This window comes from Populus nigra, chromosome 7 (genome assembly GCF_951802175.1).
Source record: "Populus nigra chromosome 7, ddPopNigr1.1, whole genome shotgun sequence".
Taxonomy (NCBI): domain Eukaryota; kingdom Viridiplantae; phylum Streptophyta; class Magnoliopsida; order Malpighiales; family Salicaceae; genus Populus; species Populus nigra.
The window spans coordinates 21,127,781-21,142,419 of record NC_084858.1 but is presented as its reverse complement, the minus strand read 5'-3'; the positions used below and the strand labels follow the sequence as shown (position 1 = coordinate 21,142,419).

The 14,639-nt window shown below is 30.2% G+C and overlaps 2 protein-coding genes across 2 annotated transcripts; both read right to left on the bottom strand.

Moving 5' to 3' along the window:
- Positions 1 to 8,776: 8,776 nt before the first annotated feature.
- Positions 8,777 to 10,165, bottom strand: LOC133698966 (thiamine thiazole synthase 2, chloroplastic-like). Its single transcript, XM_062122077.1, has 2 exons — positions 9,145 to 10,165; positions 8,777 to 9,053 (listed from the first exon to the last, which is right to left on the bottom strand). The coding sequence occupies exons 1-2, from the start codon at positions 10,039 to 10,041 to the stop codon at positions 8,898 to 8,900; spliced, it is 1,053 nt and encodes a 350-aa protein (XP_061978061.1). The 5' UTR covers positions 10,042 to 10,165; the 3' UTR covers positions 8,777 to 8,897.
- A 413-nt stretch (positions 10,166 to 10,578) lies between these two features.
- Positions 10,579 to 13,909, bottom strand: LOC133698967 (CRIB domain-containing protein RIC10-like). The gene is made up of 5 exons (XM_062122078.1): positions 13,344 to 13,909; positions 12,923 to 13,088; positions 12,589 to 12,686; positions 12,317 to 12,413; positions 10,579 to 11,161 (listed from the first exon to the last, which is right to left on the bottom strand). Exons 2-5 carry the CDS (start codon positions 12,978 to 12,980, stop codon positions 10,941 to 10,943), a joined length of 474 nt encoding a protein of 157 aa, XP_061978062.1. The 5' UTR covers positions 12,981 to 13,088; positions 13,344 to 13,909; the 3' UTR covers positions 10,579 to 10,940.
- Positions 13,910 to 14,639: the final 730 nt, after the last annotated feature.

Sequence of the window (14,639 nt, the reverse complement as noted above, 5' to 3'; positions counted from 1 at the left end):
TGGATGTGGGTCTGACTACAAAGTCGTGTCATTAAAGTATGATAACTAAATAGATTAAAATTAATATTAAAAAATAAAATTAATTAAAAAGGAAAAAACAAAGCAAAGCACTATTCCAATTAATAGCTCATTGCGAGGAGTATAGTAAAATCCCCTTATAAGATCACGATAATCTAATAAAAAATAAATAAAATAAATTATAAAGTTAAATTCTCAATCAAATCGATATTAAAAGTTGAAATTGAAAAAAAAAACTAATTAAGAAAAAGAAAAACATTTTGAATCAATTAGGTTAACCCGTTAAACATGGGATCCGTATCCTGAGAGTGTGATAACTAAATAGAAAAAAAATTTAATATTAATGAACTAAATCAAACAAAAAAAAGATTAATTAAAAAGAAAAATAACAAAGAAAAAAGCAAAAAGCAAAAAAAACCTATAACTAATAATATGTTTTTTCAAATTTATTAATTATTATATTAGCAATATTCATTATAATAAAAATAATAATATTTTTAATATTAATAATAATATTAAACTTGCATAACCCAAGTTTAAGTGGATATGGCTGCAACGCGAGATCCAAGAGCCTTGGGTCTGGCTGCAATGCCAAACCCAAAAGCTTTGGATATGGATCTGGCTGCAAGGTCGTGTCATGAAAGTATGATAACTAAATAGAAAAAAAAATTAATATTAAAGAATGAAGCTAAACAAAAAAGGATTAATTGAAAAGGGAAAAACAAAGAAAAAAACAAAGCAAAGCAAAGCACTATTCCAATGAATACTGGTTTGCAAGGAGGGGTAGAGTAAAATTCCCTCATGAGATCACGATAATCTAATAAAAAATAAACAAAATAAATCATGAAGTTTAATTCTCAATCAAATCGATATTAAAAGATGAAATTAGAAGAAAAAAATTAATTAAAAGAAAAAACTAGAAAATTATAAAAGTGTGATAATTAAATAGAAAAAAATTTAATACTAACAAACTAAACCAAACTAAAAATAATAATTAAAAACAAAAAAAAACCAAAACAAAAAATAAAATTAAAAGTATTAACTTTTATACTGTGGATTACACTGTGCAATTCACAATAAAAAAACAGTTTATAGTTAATAATTATAAGCATTTCTAGCATAAAGAAACACATGTAATGAACTTTCCAAAAATTATTCTCCGTTTTTATACATAGAATTTATAGTGGGGGCCGCCAACCAAATGTTAGGTGACTTTCAAGTAACGAATTCAGGACACTATTTTGAAAATTCTACCTCTATCCTAAATTATAGTTGAAATGAGAGCTCAAAACAATTTTTGAGTTAGTATTTAAACAAATCTTATATGAACATTTTCATGATGAAAGAGCTTCACCATCCTTAGAGCAGAAGTCTAACTGAAAAATAATTAGCCAACTCATGACTAAACTGCGAACATTAAGTTATGACCTCAAAATAAAAAATCCAACTAAATTTAAAAAATTATACTATTAATGAATGATCTCTCTCTCTCTCTCTCTACACACGCACACACACACATGTGTGTGCGTGTGTAGAGAGAGAGAGAGAGAGAGATCATTCAGCACAAGATCAATTTATACAGAATTCAAGTCTAAAAACCTTTCATATAAAAAATGTATTATAAATTAAATATAAAATTGGTTTTAAAATCTTATCCAAAAGCTTAAGATTTGTGATTGAGTTAGTATTTTTATTCTAAATAAAATTAACAACAAGTAGCTTTCATGCATGGGAATATATTTGGGAATTATATATAAAATCATTTGAGTGGGTATTTTCTAACTTCATGCATTAACTCAAAGTTTTTGTATTAAATTCCATCCATTAACTTAAAATTTGGTATTAAATGGCTTTCATATTTGTTTGTAATCATTTGGATATGTTACTGTGTTCTTAATTTTATAATTAAATCTCAAATGAATATGAATTGTATAATTAACAACTTATCATTCTCTTGATCATATCTTAAAAACATGAGAGAAACACTTTATTTACCCCTTAATTTTCATGATAAGTACTAAACATATATTTAATAGAAACTATCTTTTCTCTTTCTTGATAGGCGTGAGGGTTAAAATAGCCTTAATCCAGTCAGTTTTTGAAGTTTAAGAATAATTTTGAAGGCATATATGATGCAAGACATTTAGCTTATGGATACATACGCAAGATCAACAAACAAAAGTTTAAGAAGTTATATAGCTTGAAAAAATAAATGTACAGTATTTTTTTAATCGATAATAATTTCTGATTAGAATAAATCTTATCAATTCAAAAGGCTAACTCCCACCTATAGCTGATTGTGATTATAATTTTAATTAAAAAAAACCCTACATTACTCTTGTTTAGGAATTATAATTTTATTTATTTATTTATCATGTTTAGGAATTATAGTTTTATAGTTTTTTCATTTATTATTTTCCTTATTTCCATACATGTTTTTATTATTTTGGAATTTGTTGGTAATTTTTAACTTCTCTAATTTACCCTTTTTTTTCTTTAAGGCGGACTATCCAGCTACTTTTCTAGGCATATGATTGTCAGTTATATTTGAATAAAATATACTAACTTGAGGGCTTTTTTCTTGTAGCTTTCGTCGTTTGTTATTTTGAGAGTTTTCTAGAATTAATAAATTTTGTTATTTTTTTTTATTAACGTGGATGTCCAGACTAATTTGTGCGTACCTCGACTGATCCCACAGGTCTTAAAGTTAATGACCATGTAAGCCTCCAGGAACCTTAAAGTTTATGAGACTTGAACTAGTGACTTCTAGAAAACAAATTTAGGGTCTAACCAATTGAGTTATATATTATACCATGCATGAATAAAAATGACTATAATTTGGTCTAAAACATTAAACTCATAAATTATGTATAATTTACTATTATAATCTCAGTTAATCCATTCAACATATTATAAATAAATTATTTATTAAATATGTCATCACTTCAAAAAAACATAAATTAATATTGTTGCAAGTATATAAGAAACAATCTTTAATAAAATATAAAGATAAATTGAGGTAATTTCCCAAAACAATACCAAATCATTGTTTTCAATATGCTTGAACTTATGCAAATTTTTTCCTCATAACCTAGTTGTGTGGAAGTTGACATAGCATTAATTTCCCAATTAACATTAAAAAAAATATTGTTGTTGTCACAATTAATCAATAGAAGACTGTTTTTGAATGAAAATTGATACCAAAGTTTCCCTCCATTCCCAAACACTACTTGTTTACGCACCTAGCTAGTTACATCAAGCAATCAATAAAAAGCCTGTGGTCACAGTAATGGTCCATATTGTATTAATCTAGAAAACAATGAATGGAATCATCATTTAATGTTTTCTAATTTATTATTTTATATCAAGTCTTGTTTCACAAGGGGGTTCGAACTCTTTAATATCCTTTCCCTAACTCAGCCAACCTAGTGCTCGATTTCTTATCCAAAACCCTCCATATATTAATTAGGAAGTAGCCCTTCTTGTACCGCAGATGATAGGTTGCTAACCTGACCGGAGGCCAGGTTAGCATGCTACTGTCCGTCAGCTTGGTGTGCTTTTAAGTTAAATTAAACCTACTGATCTTGACTTCTTTTTTTTTAATTACTCCACCTTGTGAGTTAATCTATGCTATTTGTTTAACTTTTCGCTATAAATTTCTAAAACAATTTTTCTTAATGCACCATACTTAATTATTTCTACAGTTATCACGTTTTCTAGATACAAATTTAAAATATATTGAACATATGAAGTAGATTTCAATAAATAATGTAGGTGAAATTTATAATGCATCTCTGTTAACGGTTGGTATTTGGTACTCTGGAAGGAGCAACTGATCCATATATATATATATATATATATATAATTCTCTTTGCTTTTTTTCATTATGTGAGTTAAGAGAACACATGGGATTGTATGTGGAAAATATTCCATCAAAGAGAGAAATATCTATAAATACATAATTCAAATCAAACTCTAGAGGTTTTTTTTTTGTTTTATTCTTTCATTTTCATATTTGATCGGTTGAAATCTTAGTTTCATTGTTTTTTTTTTCTTTTTTTGACCCTTTTCTCAGATTTGTTTTTTATTTAAATTGGTCCATTTATATATATTTTTTATTTTAATTAAATTCTGGCCCACAAATTCATTACATATGTTTGTGACAAACCACATGCTTTGCGCCATTTTACTAAGTGAGATTGGATTGGATTTTTAGGGTCGTTAAGTGGTCCAAAATGGATAAGAAGATAGCTATGGCGATCTAAGGCCCATAAGCAACATTCATATCATGCACAGAGTGCAATTTAACAAATCAGGATCAAATGTCATAGAATTAAAGTTTTTTTTTTTTTTTTAACTAAGTGATCAAATGTCAAAAAGGACAATTTCAATCCAAATTTAAACCATTAGATGAACGATGGTGGACGCTATGTGATTAAGAAAAATGAATCGTTTATCTGTTAATATATTGAAAAACTAATCAATAATAATATACTATATATTCCAAAATTATCGCATGTAATGATTTTCTCTTGCCATGTATGGAGATAAAAAAATAATAATTCCACGTTAAAGAAAATAAATTTTTTTAACTAAATACTTTTAATCACAATTTCATAGCATAGATTTATTATAAATTATTTTTACTTAAATAAATTGAAAGCTCATATCATAAGTTTTAATTTAAGATGGGTATTGAATATTTTTTGGATAAAGAATAAAAGCAAGAAAATAAAAAAAAAATCTATTATACTATATCAATGCACATCAAAATCCTTTAAGTTCAAATATTTATGATAGTATAAGAGTTGCATTATGTATTATTCGATTTCTTATTAATTTTTAATTAATCATATTTTCTTAATAAATTTATGAAAATCAATGGTATAATAGATTCTTTTTTAATAATCAAAAGTAATTAAGAATTTAAATTTGATATTCATAAAAATATTATATATATATATATATATATATATATTAAATTTTGATTTTATTTTTAGAATAGAAATTTTCTAAATCCAATTTCAATCAATAAAAAAATTAAAAATTGATACCAAGTTAGAAAAAATAAATGCTATAAAAATTTATATAGCTATAAAAATAAATGATATGAAAAATCATAACATTCCATGTTCAAATCAAAGGGTTAGTCACATTTCAAAGTTAAATATTTTTATGGGAAATGCAATGAATGACTTACAAGAGCCCAAAATTTAAGGAACAAAGATGTTTATTCTTAAATTTTAAGATGGTTAATGCTATAAAATATATGCAAGTTTTGCTTAAGAGATGAAAAGTTCTTAATCCTTACTTAGATGGTTCAAGAAGTATTTATATCCCTAAACCTTGTCGTTTTTAGAGAAAGAAAAAACTAAAAAGTCATTTGTTTTTTGTGGCATTAAAGAAAAACGAATAGCCCTTATATATTATTAATAAGATAGTAAGTATGATATGTCTTTTAAGAGATCTTTTAGACACCTATAAATGTAGAAAAATTATTACATCAGGTATGAATTACTCATATAATTGTTCTACAAGGAAAAGCATGGTAGTTCATCATACATATAATACTTTTAATCTAGGAGATCATATTAGGTTTGATATATAGCCTTAGAACCCGATAGTTTTTAAATCCAAGTTTTTTTTAACATGTTTTGTCAGACCCATGTTTGCATTGGGTTCAACTGATCACCAAACTCAAGTGTTTAGGGTTTGACATATTTGTCATATCAATATTGCATTGTGTTTGGTTGATTGTCAAACTCAAATGTCTTGGGTTTGACGCATTTTCCAAACTCATATTGTCTTGAGTTTGGTTGATTGTCAAATTTAAATATTTTAAGTCTGACATGTTCACTAGACTTATATTGCCTTGGGTTTTGCCGATTTTCAAGTTTAAGTATTTTAAGTCTGATATATTTGTAAAACCCAAATGTCATAGGTCTAGCATGTTCACTAAACCTATATTGCCATAGGGTTTGGTTGATTGTCAAACGCAATTATCTTAGATCCATATTGTCTTAGATCTAACATGTTTTCCAGACTCATATTGTTTTAAGTTTGGTCGATTGTCAAATCTAAGTATTTCAGATCTAACATGTTTGTCAGACTTATATTATCTTGGGTTTGGCTGATTGTCAAACCCAAATACTTTTGGATCTAACACGTTCCCTAGATCCATATCATTTAAATACTTTTTCAAATTATAAAAATTTTTATAATTAATTTATAAATTTTTTGATAAAAATTACATATTCATAGTTTGTTTTCAATCTTGGTTACTATATGCAATCCACTATAATAATTGTGATAAGCTTTCAAATATTAGACTATGTAGTTATTTTATTATTAAATAAAACTCATCCATTGATTTAAGTTTAATAATGTAGATTTTATATAAAAAAAAAATACCCATCTATTATATTTCAATAACGTTAAAGGTCCCCATGTTTTTATTTTCAAAGATAAGAAGTAGGAGATTTAATAAATAAATAAAAGACATAGTTTTAACTTGATTTAAAAAAAAAAAAAAAACGCTTTGTGAAATTACAAATTCTAACTTTCTGACAGGAGAACCTTCTCGTTTCTGAAATCTGGCTTCGCCACTTTCTCTGAATTTGATGACAGGCCTTAACGTGAGGAGTGAAAAGAGAGGCTTATCGGCAGTGCATGCTCTGTATTTTTCATCATCATAGCCCACAAATGGGACCCATACAAACACAATACAAACCACACGATTATTATACTATTTTTGGAAACCTTTTTCCACACAGATACACTTTCACTTTCTAGTTTCCCCTCCTCGGGAAGAACATAGTTTTGAAGTATTTGAATTTTGATCTTAGGCAGCGAAGTTCAAGACACATTCAATGTTAGATCTTCAATATGAGCTTGGTAACCGATTTCTTAAAGAAGTACGTACCATATTGATGTTTGGCTAATTTTACCGTAGCTTTAAAACTATATCAAGTAAGATGTGGTTTTAAAATTATATCAGGTAAGGTTTAGATTATAAATAAAAAAAATTAACCTGAATTAATTATAAAATATTGAGAAATCAACCCTTCTAATTTTTTTTTCTAAATAATCAAAACGATATTATTTTAATTAAAAATATTTTTTAAAAAAAATCAATAATGAATGATTAGGTTTGGACCAGGTCTCATGGGTCATTAGATTAACCTATATTTTTTATCGGATCAATGAGGTATTTTTTTGTTTCTTTGATAGGAATCGGGTGAAACTTTAAGCTAGTCAAATCCCTAGTAAACCCACTAGACTTAACCAAGTTTTGAAACAATGAATTTTATTTACCTAGATATATCCTTTATTAATTTTTATCTTGAATCTATGGGATTTTATTAAGCATATGTATATGTAGATGTTAAACAACAACGTTTCATATTGGTCATAATGGATGTTTAATAAATCTATTTATATATTTTATTCAATCTTTTTTTTTTACCAAAAAATATGTGAAATATATATTGTTCAAAGCAATCTTAAGAGCTTGAGATAAGAATTAAATTATATTATCTGTAAATAAAAAGATATATTTATCTCATCAACTAATTTTTGAATTTACAATTAGATTTTCAAGTTGTACTATTGTAAGTTTGGAGGAACACGCTATTGGTGGATGCATCAATTGTAAATTATCAACTCTATATTTTACTAATTAACCAATCCTAAAAAAAAATATGTATAAATTTCGATCTCATCCCTGAGTTTGATTTGATTTTAAGTTTTCAAAATAATTAAAGTGTATTTTAGCCTTCGAAATGGAGTTTGAGGTTCTAAGGATGATTTTTGTATGTGTTTCTAGAAAAATAAAGATTAAAAATTGAGTTTTGAAGTTCCAAAACTCATATTAAAACATATATTATTCATCACTTAAAACAAAAAAAAAAATAGCAAGTCCACATGCGAGGCCTATCAAACCCAAGCAAGCTCACAGGCCAGACCTACTCTAGTCCTTCTTTATAAAAAGGCCAAGGGTGTATTAGCCTTCCTTTTAGATCCACACTCTTGAGCTTGGTTCTTTTACTTTTGTTTTTTTTTAATATATTCAAATAAAAACCTATTTAAATAAATAATTAAAATAATATTTAAAAATAATTTAATTATGGCATTTTTTTTAAAATAAAATTTAAGCTTTTACTATAATATTTATAATTTTTTAAAATAATTATGTATGAAACTAATATGCATAGTTTTCCAAAATAAATTGCACATGAATACTCAATAAGAATAAAGTATATGTTTTATATTTTTACTCCGATTAATGATTATTTTTTATATAGTCATATAAAAATAACCGAGGCATTATTTTTTATGTTTTTTTATTGAGAATTGCTTTGCAAAATGATACGCTTTTATATGATAAAAAATCATGTTTTTTTATATAAAAAGACATGCTCTCATCAAAATTAAAAAAAAAATCAATACAAAAAGCGATTTTTGGCTAAATTAAACAAATATTTTTTTTTGTCTTGAATTTAAATCATTGAAATTTTTACAAATATTTATTTTGACTTTTTAAATTTTTTATTCAAAAAAACCATGTTGTTAATAATAGAGACATGACTTTATCAAATAAAAAATAAATTCAGAAATAATAAAAATAAATTTTAATTGAAGAAATACTTTTTTATTCTAGAATGCAAATTATTGGAATTTTAAAAAATATTTTTTTTCATTGCCGCAAAATTAAATAAAATTAGGTTTTGAAAATAACCCCACGGCTCACACAAGTCTGTAAAAAAAAAATGAAACGATATCTCAAGTTCGGGACAAGTAGTACATCATGTGGAGATCGAGTTTATGCGAAGGTTCGAAATAGATAAATACAAGTTCCTAATCAAAAAGCCCTACTATTTTCATGCATCAACTATCTCTCCAGCCTCAGCAGCAGCAAGCACAAGCTCTGGCTGTAGACTGAATGTTCCATCTAGGGCATTTGGTTGCCCCAAAGCCTTCAAAGCCAAGTGTGCAGCCTTCTGCCCTGAGATCATCATTGCCCCAAATGTTGGACCCTGCAAAAATTAAGTTAATGATCATCATTAGTTTAATGACACAGTATGAACTTGATACAAAAAATAATAATTATGGTAATCGAAAATTTACCATTCTCGGTGCTCCATCAATTTCTGCAACTTCCATGCCTGTAACAATCATGCCAGGCACAATCTCTCTTGTAAGCCTAACAATTGCATCTTCGGCCGCGTTCATGTCAAGTGCTTTCATTCCTGGAACACTATCAATCAGGCCAATACTCTTCAATCTCTTCACTCCAGTAGCACCAAAAGGCCCATCGTGTCCACAAGAACTAACCACAATCTTAGCCTCCATGACATTAGGGTCCATGCAAGATTGAGTGTTATGGTTCATAGACACTAAAGCCCAGTTAGTAACCACACCAGAAACTCTGCCTCCTTTCACTATTAAATCCTCTGCTGCCACAGCATTAAACAGCTTCACATTAGGCCTAGCCAAGAGTTTGCTCATGATTGTTGAAGTGAACAAAGCTGCATGCTTGATAACCACATAGTTATCTGCCTCGTCATATTCAATTTCAAGCTCATCAAGAAATCTATGAGCTGGTTTACGCACAATCATAGCTGAAAATAGCTGGCCACCAAGCCATGCACCACCTCCAGGGCTAACCGATTGCTCAATTATAGCAACACGAACTGAGGGGTTCTTGCTTAGCTCATAAGCACAAGAAAGACCAGCAGAGCCAGCACCAACAACGACAACATCAGTGTCTGCGTAAGTAACCATGTCTGTCATGTAACGACGAGTCATTTCCCGAGAGACGATGGATTCTTTGATGGGCTGGAACTTAAAGGACTGAAGATCATATGAAGGTTGTGTCAAGGACATGGTAATGGCAGGAGAGGTGGATTTGATTGGAGTGAAACGTCCAGTAGTTGTGATAGGTGTGCCATGGAAGGATGATTTGTGATCCAAGAAAGAGGATTTGAGGTTTATAGATAGAGAGGAGGTAAGGGTAGAGGCCATGGCTGTAATTGAAGGAGTTTTTGATAAGGTTTTGCTAAAGGGTTTTTGACTGTGTAAAAGAAATTGGAGAAAGCTACAGAAGAGGGCTTGAGAGAAGAGATTTTAGATGATGGGTATTTAACGATGTGTTGCAAGTGGAGGGATGTGAAAATATCTGGGAAAAAAAAAATCTTCAAGGAGTATGATGGGTCACAAGATAGCTAGATAGAACTTGAACGGTGCATAATGCTTGTACTTTTGCAATCTGGATATAAAGACTGCACTAAAAGCAAAATCATAGACAACTTTCCTACAATAAGATCTGTGAGAGATATTTGAATGGCCTAATTCATCGATCATTTTCGACATTCTGTAGCAGTAGTCTCATAATTAACCGATACAGGATTAGTTTAGTAATCAAGTAGATACAAAGGCTGTATATCAGATTTAGCATGCTGATCGAGAGGTAAAACTTACTGCAATTTCTCTTAGGTCATTGCTAAGAAACTCTGATCAATCAAATAAATTGAATTAGCAGAACTTTCCAAAAGAAAAACATAGCAACCCACATTTCTATATGCTCATTTAGTCATTGTAAAACCAAAATATTTCAGCTACCTACACTAACATCGGTCGTCTTTGAACCGTGATTTTTTTCTTTATACCTTCACGTTTCTCACCTTTCCTAGTTTCTCTTCTTCGATTCATAAATGAAATGCAGTTTTAATATTTTACAAAAGTTTTGATCAAACTTCCACGTTCACCTTGAATTTTTTTTCTAGTGTAACATCCTGGATATTGAAAAGGGGACTCGAATCTCGTTGCCAGTACTGTAGAATCCTGGATATTGGAAAGGGGACTCGCAATTTCTGATATGCACTTTAATATCTTTTTCTGCTCTTTGCACCACGTTCATACTATTACTGTACTTGTACCTTTGGTGTTGACTCAAGTTCATACTGCATAGCCTTCTGCTTCGTTTTCCTGGAAGATCTTGATGTCGAAGATGAAGATTTGGGAGAGGAAGAACTTGTCTTCTTCTTCCTAATTTTTGGTTTCTTGGGAACATTTGGAAGATCTGAAGGTGGAATGTCATTGAACACATTTGGCATACTTTGATGTCCCAAAGAATGATCAAAATCTGTTACAAAAATATCACAAAAAATAGGATCATGTCATCTGGAGATAATTATGGAAAATCCTAAAAGAAAATAAAGAACATGCATCTAGGAGGTATTTCCCAATCGAAGAGGAAAAACGTTTCAGAATTGGCTTGAAAAACAAACTCAAAAGGAGCCTAAGGATCTAAGAGTAGCCTTGAAAACTTGAATCATGTGTCACAAGTTCTTTGAGCTGGCCTCCAGCCGGTCCCAAATAACTCATAGTAACTATCATCATCTCTGGAAGATTTCGAAGTTGGATGATATGGTTCCAATTATGTATTACCACCTCATATGGATTTTGAAAAGTATTCCCAACAAATTCAGCCAATCCAACAGAATTTCAGCTTTCAAAACCATAAACAATGGATCAAGGCCTCCCTCTAAACACTACTGCCCAAAAATTCTCAATAATATTCTCCCAAGATACCCTACAGATATTATTATGACACCATTATATGAATGGCTCGAGTAACAAAATCTATGCATGGTCCACCCAGAACTGTCCTTTACTAAGGCAATCAGTTCCATAATTTGGCTCGTGACACAAAAACCAAACTCCTGCCACTTGGAGGGCAATAATCTCAACTTTCAGTGTACCTTGAAGATTAGCTTTGATAAATTGAGGGAGGCATTCCTATGTGTTGCATTTAACTTCACACGTGAAAAGGCCCTACTTTTACTTGTCAGCTTATGCCATAGACCCCCACATGGTATCTATTAATTATTGTTTAAGGGAACATAATTTTGAAGTGATAAATTCAAGCTTTGGCATTTACTCAAATGGCATCCAAATGGGAGCAATCTTTGCCACATATATGGGTGTGTCTTATTCGTTGCTGTGAATCTTGAAAAACTAAAGAAATGTTTCTTATTATGGTTCGCATAAAAAGCAACCTAATTCGTCTAGGTTTTGGCATAATTACAGTGCTCAACAGTTCTTTATTCTGTATGTGGTAGCCGAATGATAGCTAGTTTACCACCACACAAGAATTCATAAGGAGTTTGATGGAAATTTATTTAGTCCAGTGCTTCTCTCCCACCAAACAGTATATGGCTACACAGCAATGGCAAAAAAGAAAAACCAAGTCGCCAAAAAGGAAAAATAATTTGATGAAAAGATTTTGGAAAACAACCTTGAGAGGACCATGGGGAGAGAATAACAGAGCTGGAATCTCTTGGATTAGCAACTGTGGTTGTTGAGAAATCAGGAGGTGTCTTGAATTCATTCATCTGCAATATTGTCCCACCATTAACATATCATTATAAAAATCGCATGATGAGCCATCACTACACGCATTTTGGTGCAATTACTAATTAATATGATCTTTTTATTTTTGTATTATTGATAGATGAAGTTCATAGGATTCATGAGATGATGGAAGGCCAAGAATTGCAGACAACATACCCAACTGGGTGCACTGCCAGAATGACCATCCCACCCTATATGGGCCACATGCTTGACATCTGTAGGATACCCAATTTCCATCTCTCGTTCTTTTACCACTGCAAGAAAGTACGTACACCAAACAATCAATAATTACATTACGAATTTCAAATGATTGTAGTATCCTTTCTTGTGGGAACTTTATACATATTTTTTAGAGAAAGAAATCCTGTAGGAGATTATTTGGCAAAGCAGTGAGTCTATAGAGAAACAGATTTAGTTGCTTGGTTTTAGTTTTATTAATTTCAAAGTTTGGTTTATACGTTGTGAAGAAAAGAAAGATGTGAAGGCTTACCAAAGATTTGGGAGATGTACTTGAAACCCTTGTAGATCCCTTTGATTTTGGTTGCCATGGAGAAAATCTTTAGAAGCTAGCCAAATGCAATAGCCCTTGATGAATATATTTATTTCGAAACTGAAGGAAGATGTACCAAACGAACGTGGAGAGATGGTTCTTTTGCCTGATAGAAAACAAAGATGTACTTAGACATGTGAGATTATGCAATCCACACCAGAATCTTACAGCACAACAAGTCAAGAAAAGCAAGGTAAAAAAAAAAAACAGATAAAAAAGCTTAGGAGCTTGTCAGAGAAGATCATAAATGCATGTGATTTACAAACTATTTCCTCGTGAAAGAAGTTGGAATCTTTGAAGGAAAAACACACTGCATTAATCTGAAATCAGAGGGGGGGGAAAAACAGTACAGCAACTATACCTCAAAGGATTAATGGCCAGGAATATGACGGTACAAAGATTAATTCAAGAGAGAAACAACCTCTCCTCTCTTTTATCCAACCAATATTGCTCCATATATAAATATATTCTATTCCTATTCTTGATGAATAGAAAAGGTGCACACAAGAATTCTAAATGTAAACTTTATCATGGGAGAGCTTGGTGGACATCAAAGAGACGTCATTAAAGCCAAAAGAAATAGCTAGAGAAAATATTGTGTGGACGTCAAAGACTCGATATATAGTATAATAGCTAGCTAGAGAAAGAGAGAGAGATTAAAGAAGGTGGAGAGCCATAAATATAGAAGAAGAAACAAGGCAGGCAAAGAAGGGTTTGGAAGAAGAAAGCCAGAAAGAAGAGAGGGTGATAAAAATTGGGTGGTGGCTTCGTTGGTTTTGGTTGATGGGAGATGTTTTCCGACAAAGAAAATTGTGAGGGTAAAGCGCGGGCCTCAGACGCTTTTATCTGTCTTATTAAGGACCCTTTTCTAAAAAAATGCTGGAGCTCTCTCAAAATGCGGGCAAATTTCAGAAGAGAGAGGAGAGCGCAATTAAAAATTATGTTTGACTTGTAAAAAGAGTAACTATGCCTTGTAAGCTGGCACCTTGGACTTGATTGTATCTTGTAAAACTGAGCTGTCATGATCTAAAGGATTGGCCTACTCTTGGAGAAAAATTACACTAAACTTTAAAGGGTAGGTCTTGACGTCTTGTGACTTGTTCTCTCTCTCTCTCTCTCTCTCTCTCTCTCTCTCTCTCTCTTTATGAATTGAATTTTGAGATTTTTTAATTTAAATTTTAGAGTTAATATATTGCTTTTAAAATATATCAATTTCATATAGAAACAAGGGGTATTCACTTTAATTAATTATAGTGATATGGACATGATAATAATTGTCTAGCATTATGGTACTTGAGGACAAGGGGTGCAAAAAGTATTATGAAATGGACAAATTAAGCAGTACTCTTTTTTTTTTATTATTCTCTTTTTATATTTTTCTTTATTTTGTTTACCAGTTTGCCATGATCTGATATTTAAAAAAATTATTTAAAAAAAAAACTTAGTTGTAATTAAAATTGAGAGGATTCCTATAATAAACAACAAAAAGAAATTAATTTTAATGTAACACAATATCCATTATTAAATACTTGAAATTAAATCTATTTACCGGTATAAGAATTTCATCAATTAATTCTAGTCATTTCTCACCAACTCGGGCCCTGAAAGCAGCCAGCTAACCTACATATGTTCTCTTTCTTTCTTTCTTTCTCTTTTG

Bases quoted from the DNA above. Each gene is read 5' to 3' on its own strand.
- LOC133698966 (XM_062122077.1), bottom strand. From the start codon at position 10,041: ATGGCCTCTACCCTTACCTCCTCTCTATCTATAAACCTCAAATCCTCT. The intron at 9,054-9,144 runs GTAAATTTTCGA...TAATTTTTGCAG, and splicing joins TTGATGGAGCACCGAGAATG to GGTCCAACATTTGGGGCAAT.
- LOC133698967 (XM_062122078.1), bottom strand. From the start codon at position 12,980: ATGGCAACCAAAATCAAAGGGATCTACAAGGGTTTCAAGTACATCTCC. The intron at 12,414-12,588 runs GTATGTTGTCTG...ACAATATTGCAG, and splicing joins CTGGCAGTGCACCCAGTTGG to ATGAATGAATTCAAGACACC. The intron at 11,162-12,316 runs GTTGTTTTCCAA...TTTTTGTAACAG, and splicing joins CTCCCCATGGTCCTCTCAAG to ATTTTGATCATTCTTTGGGA.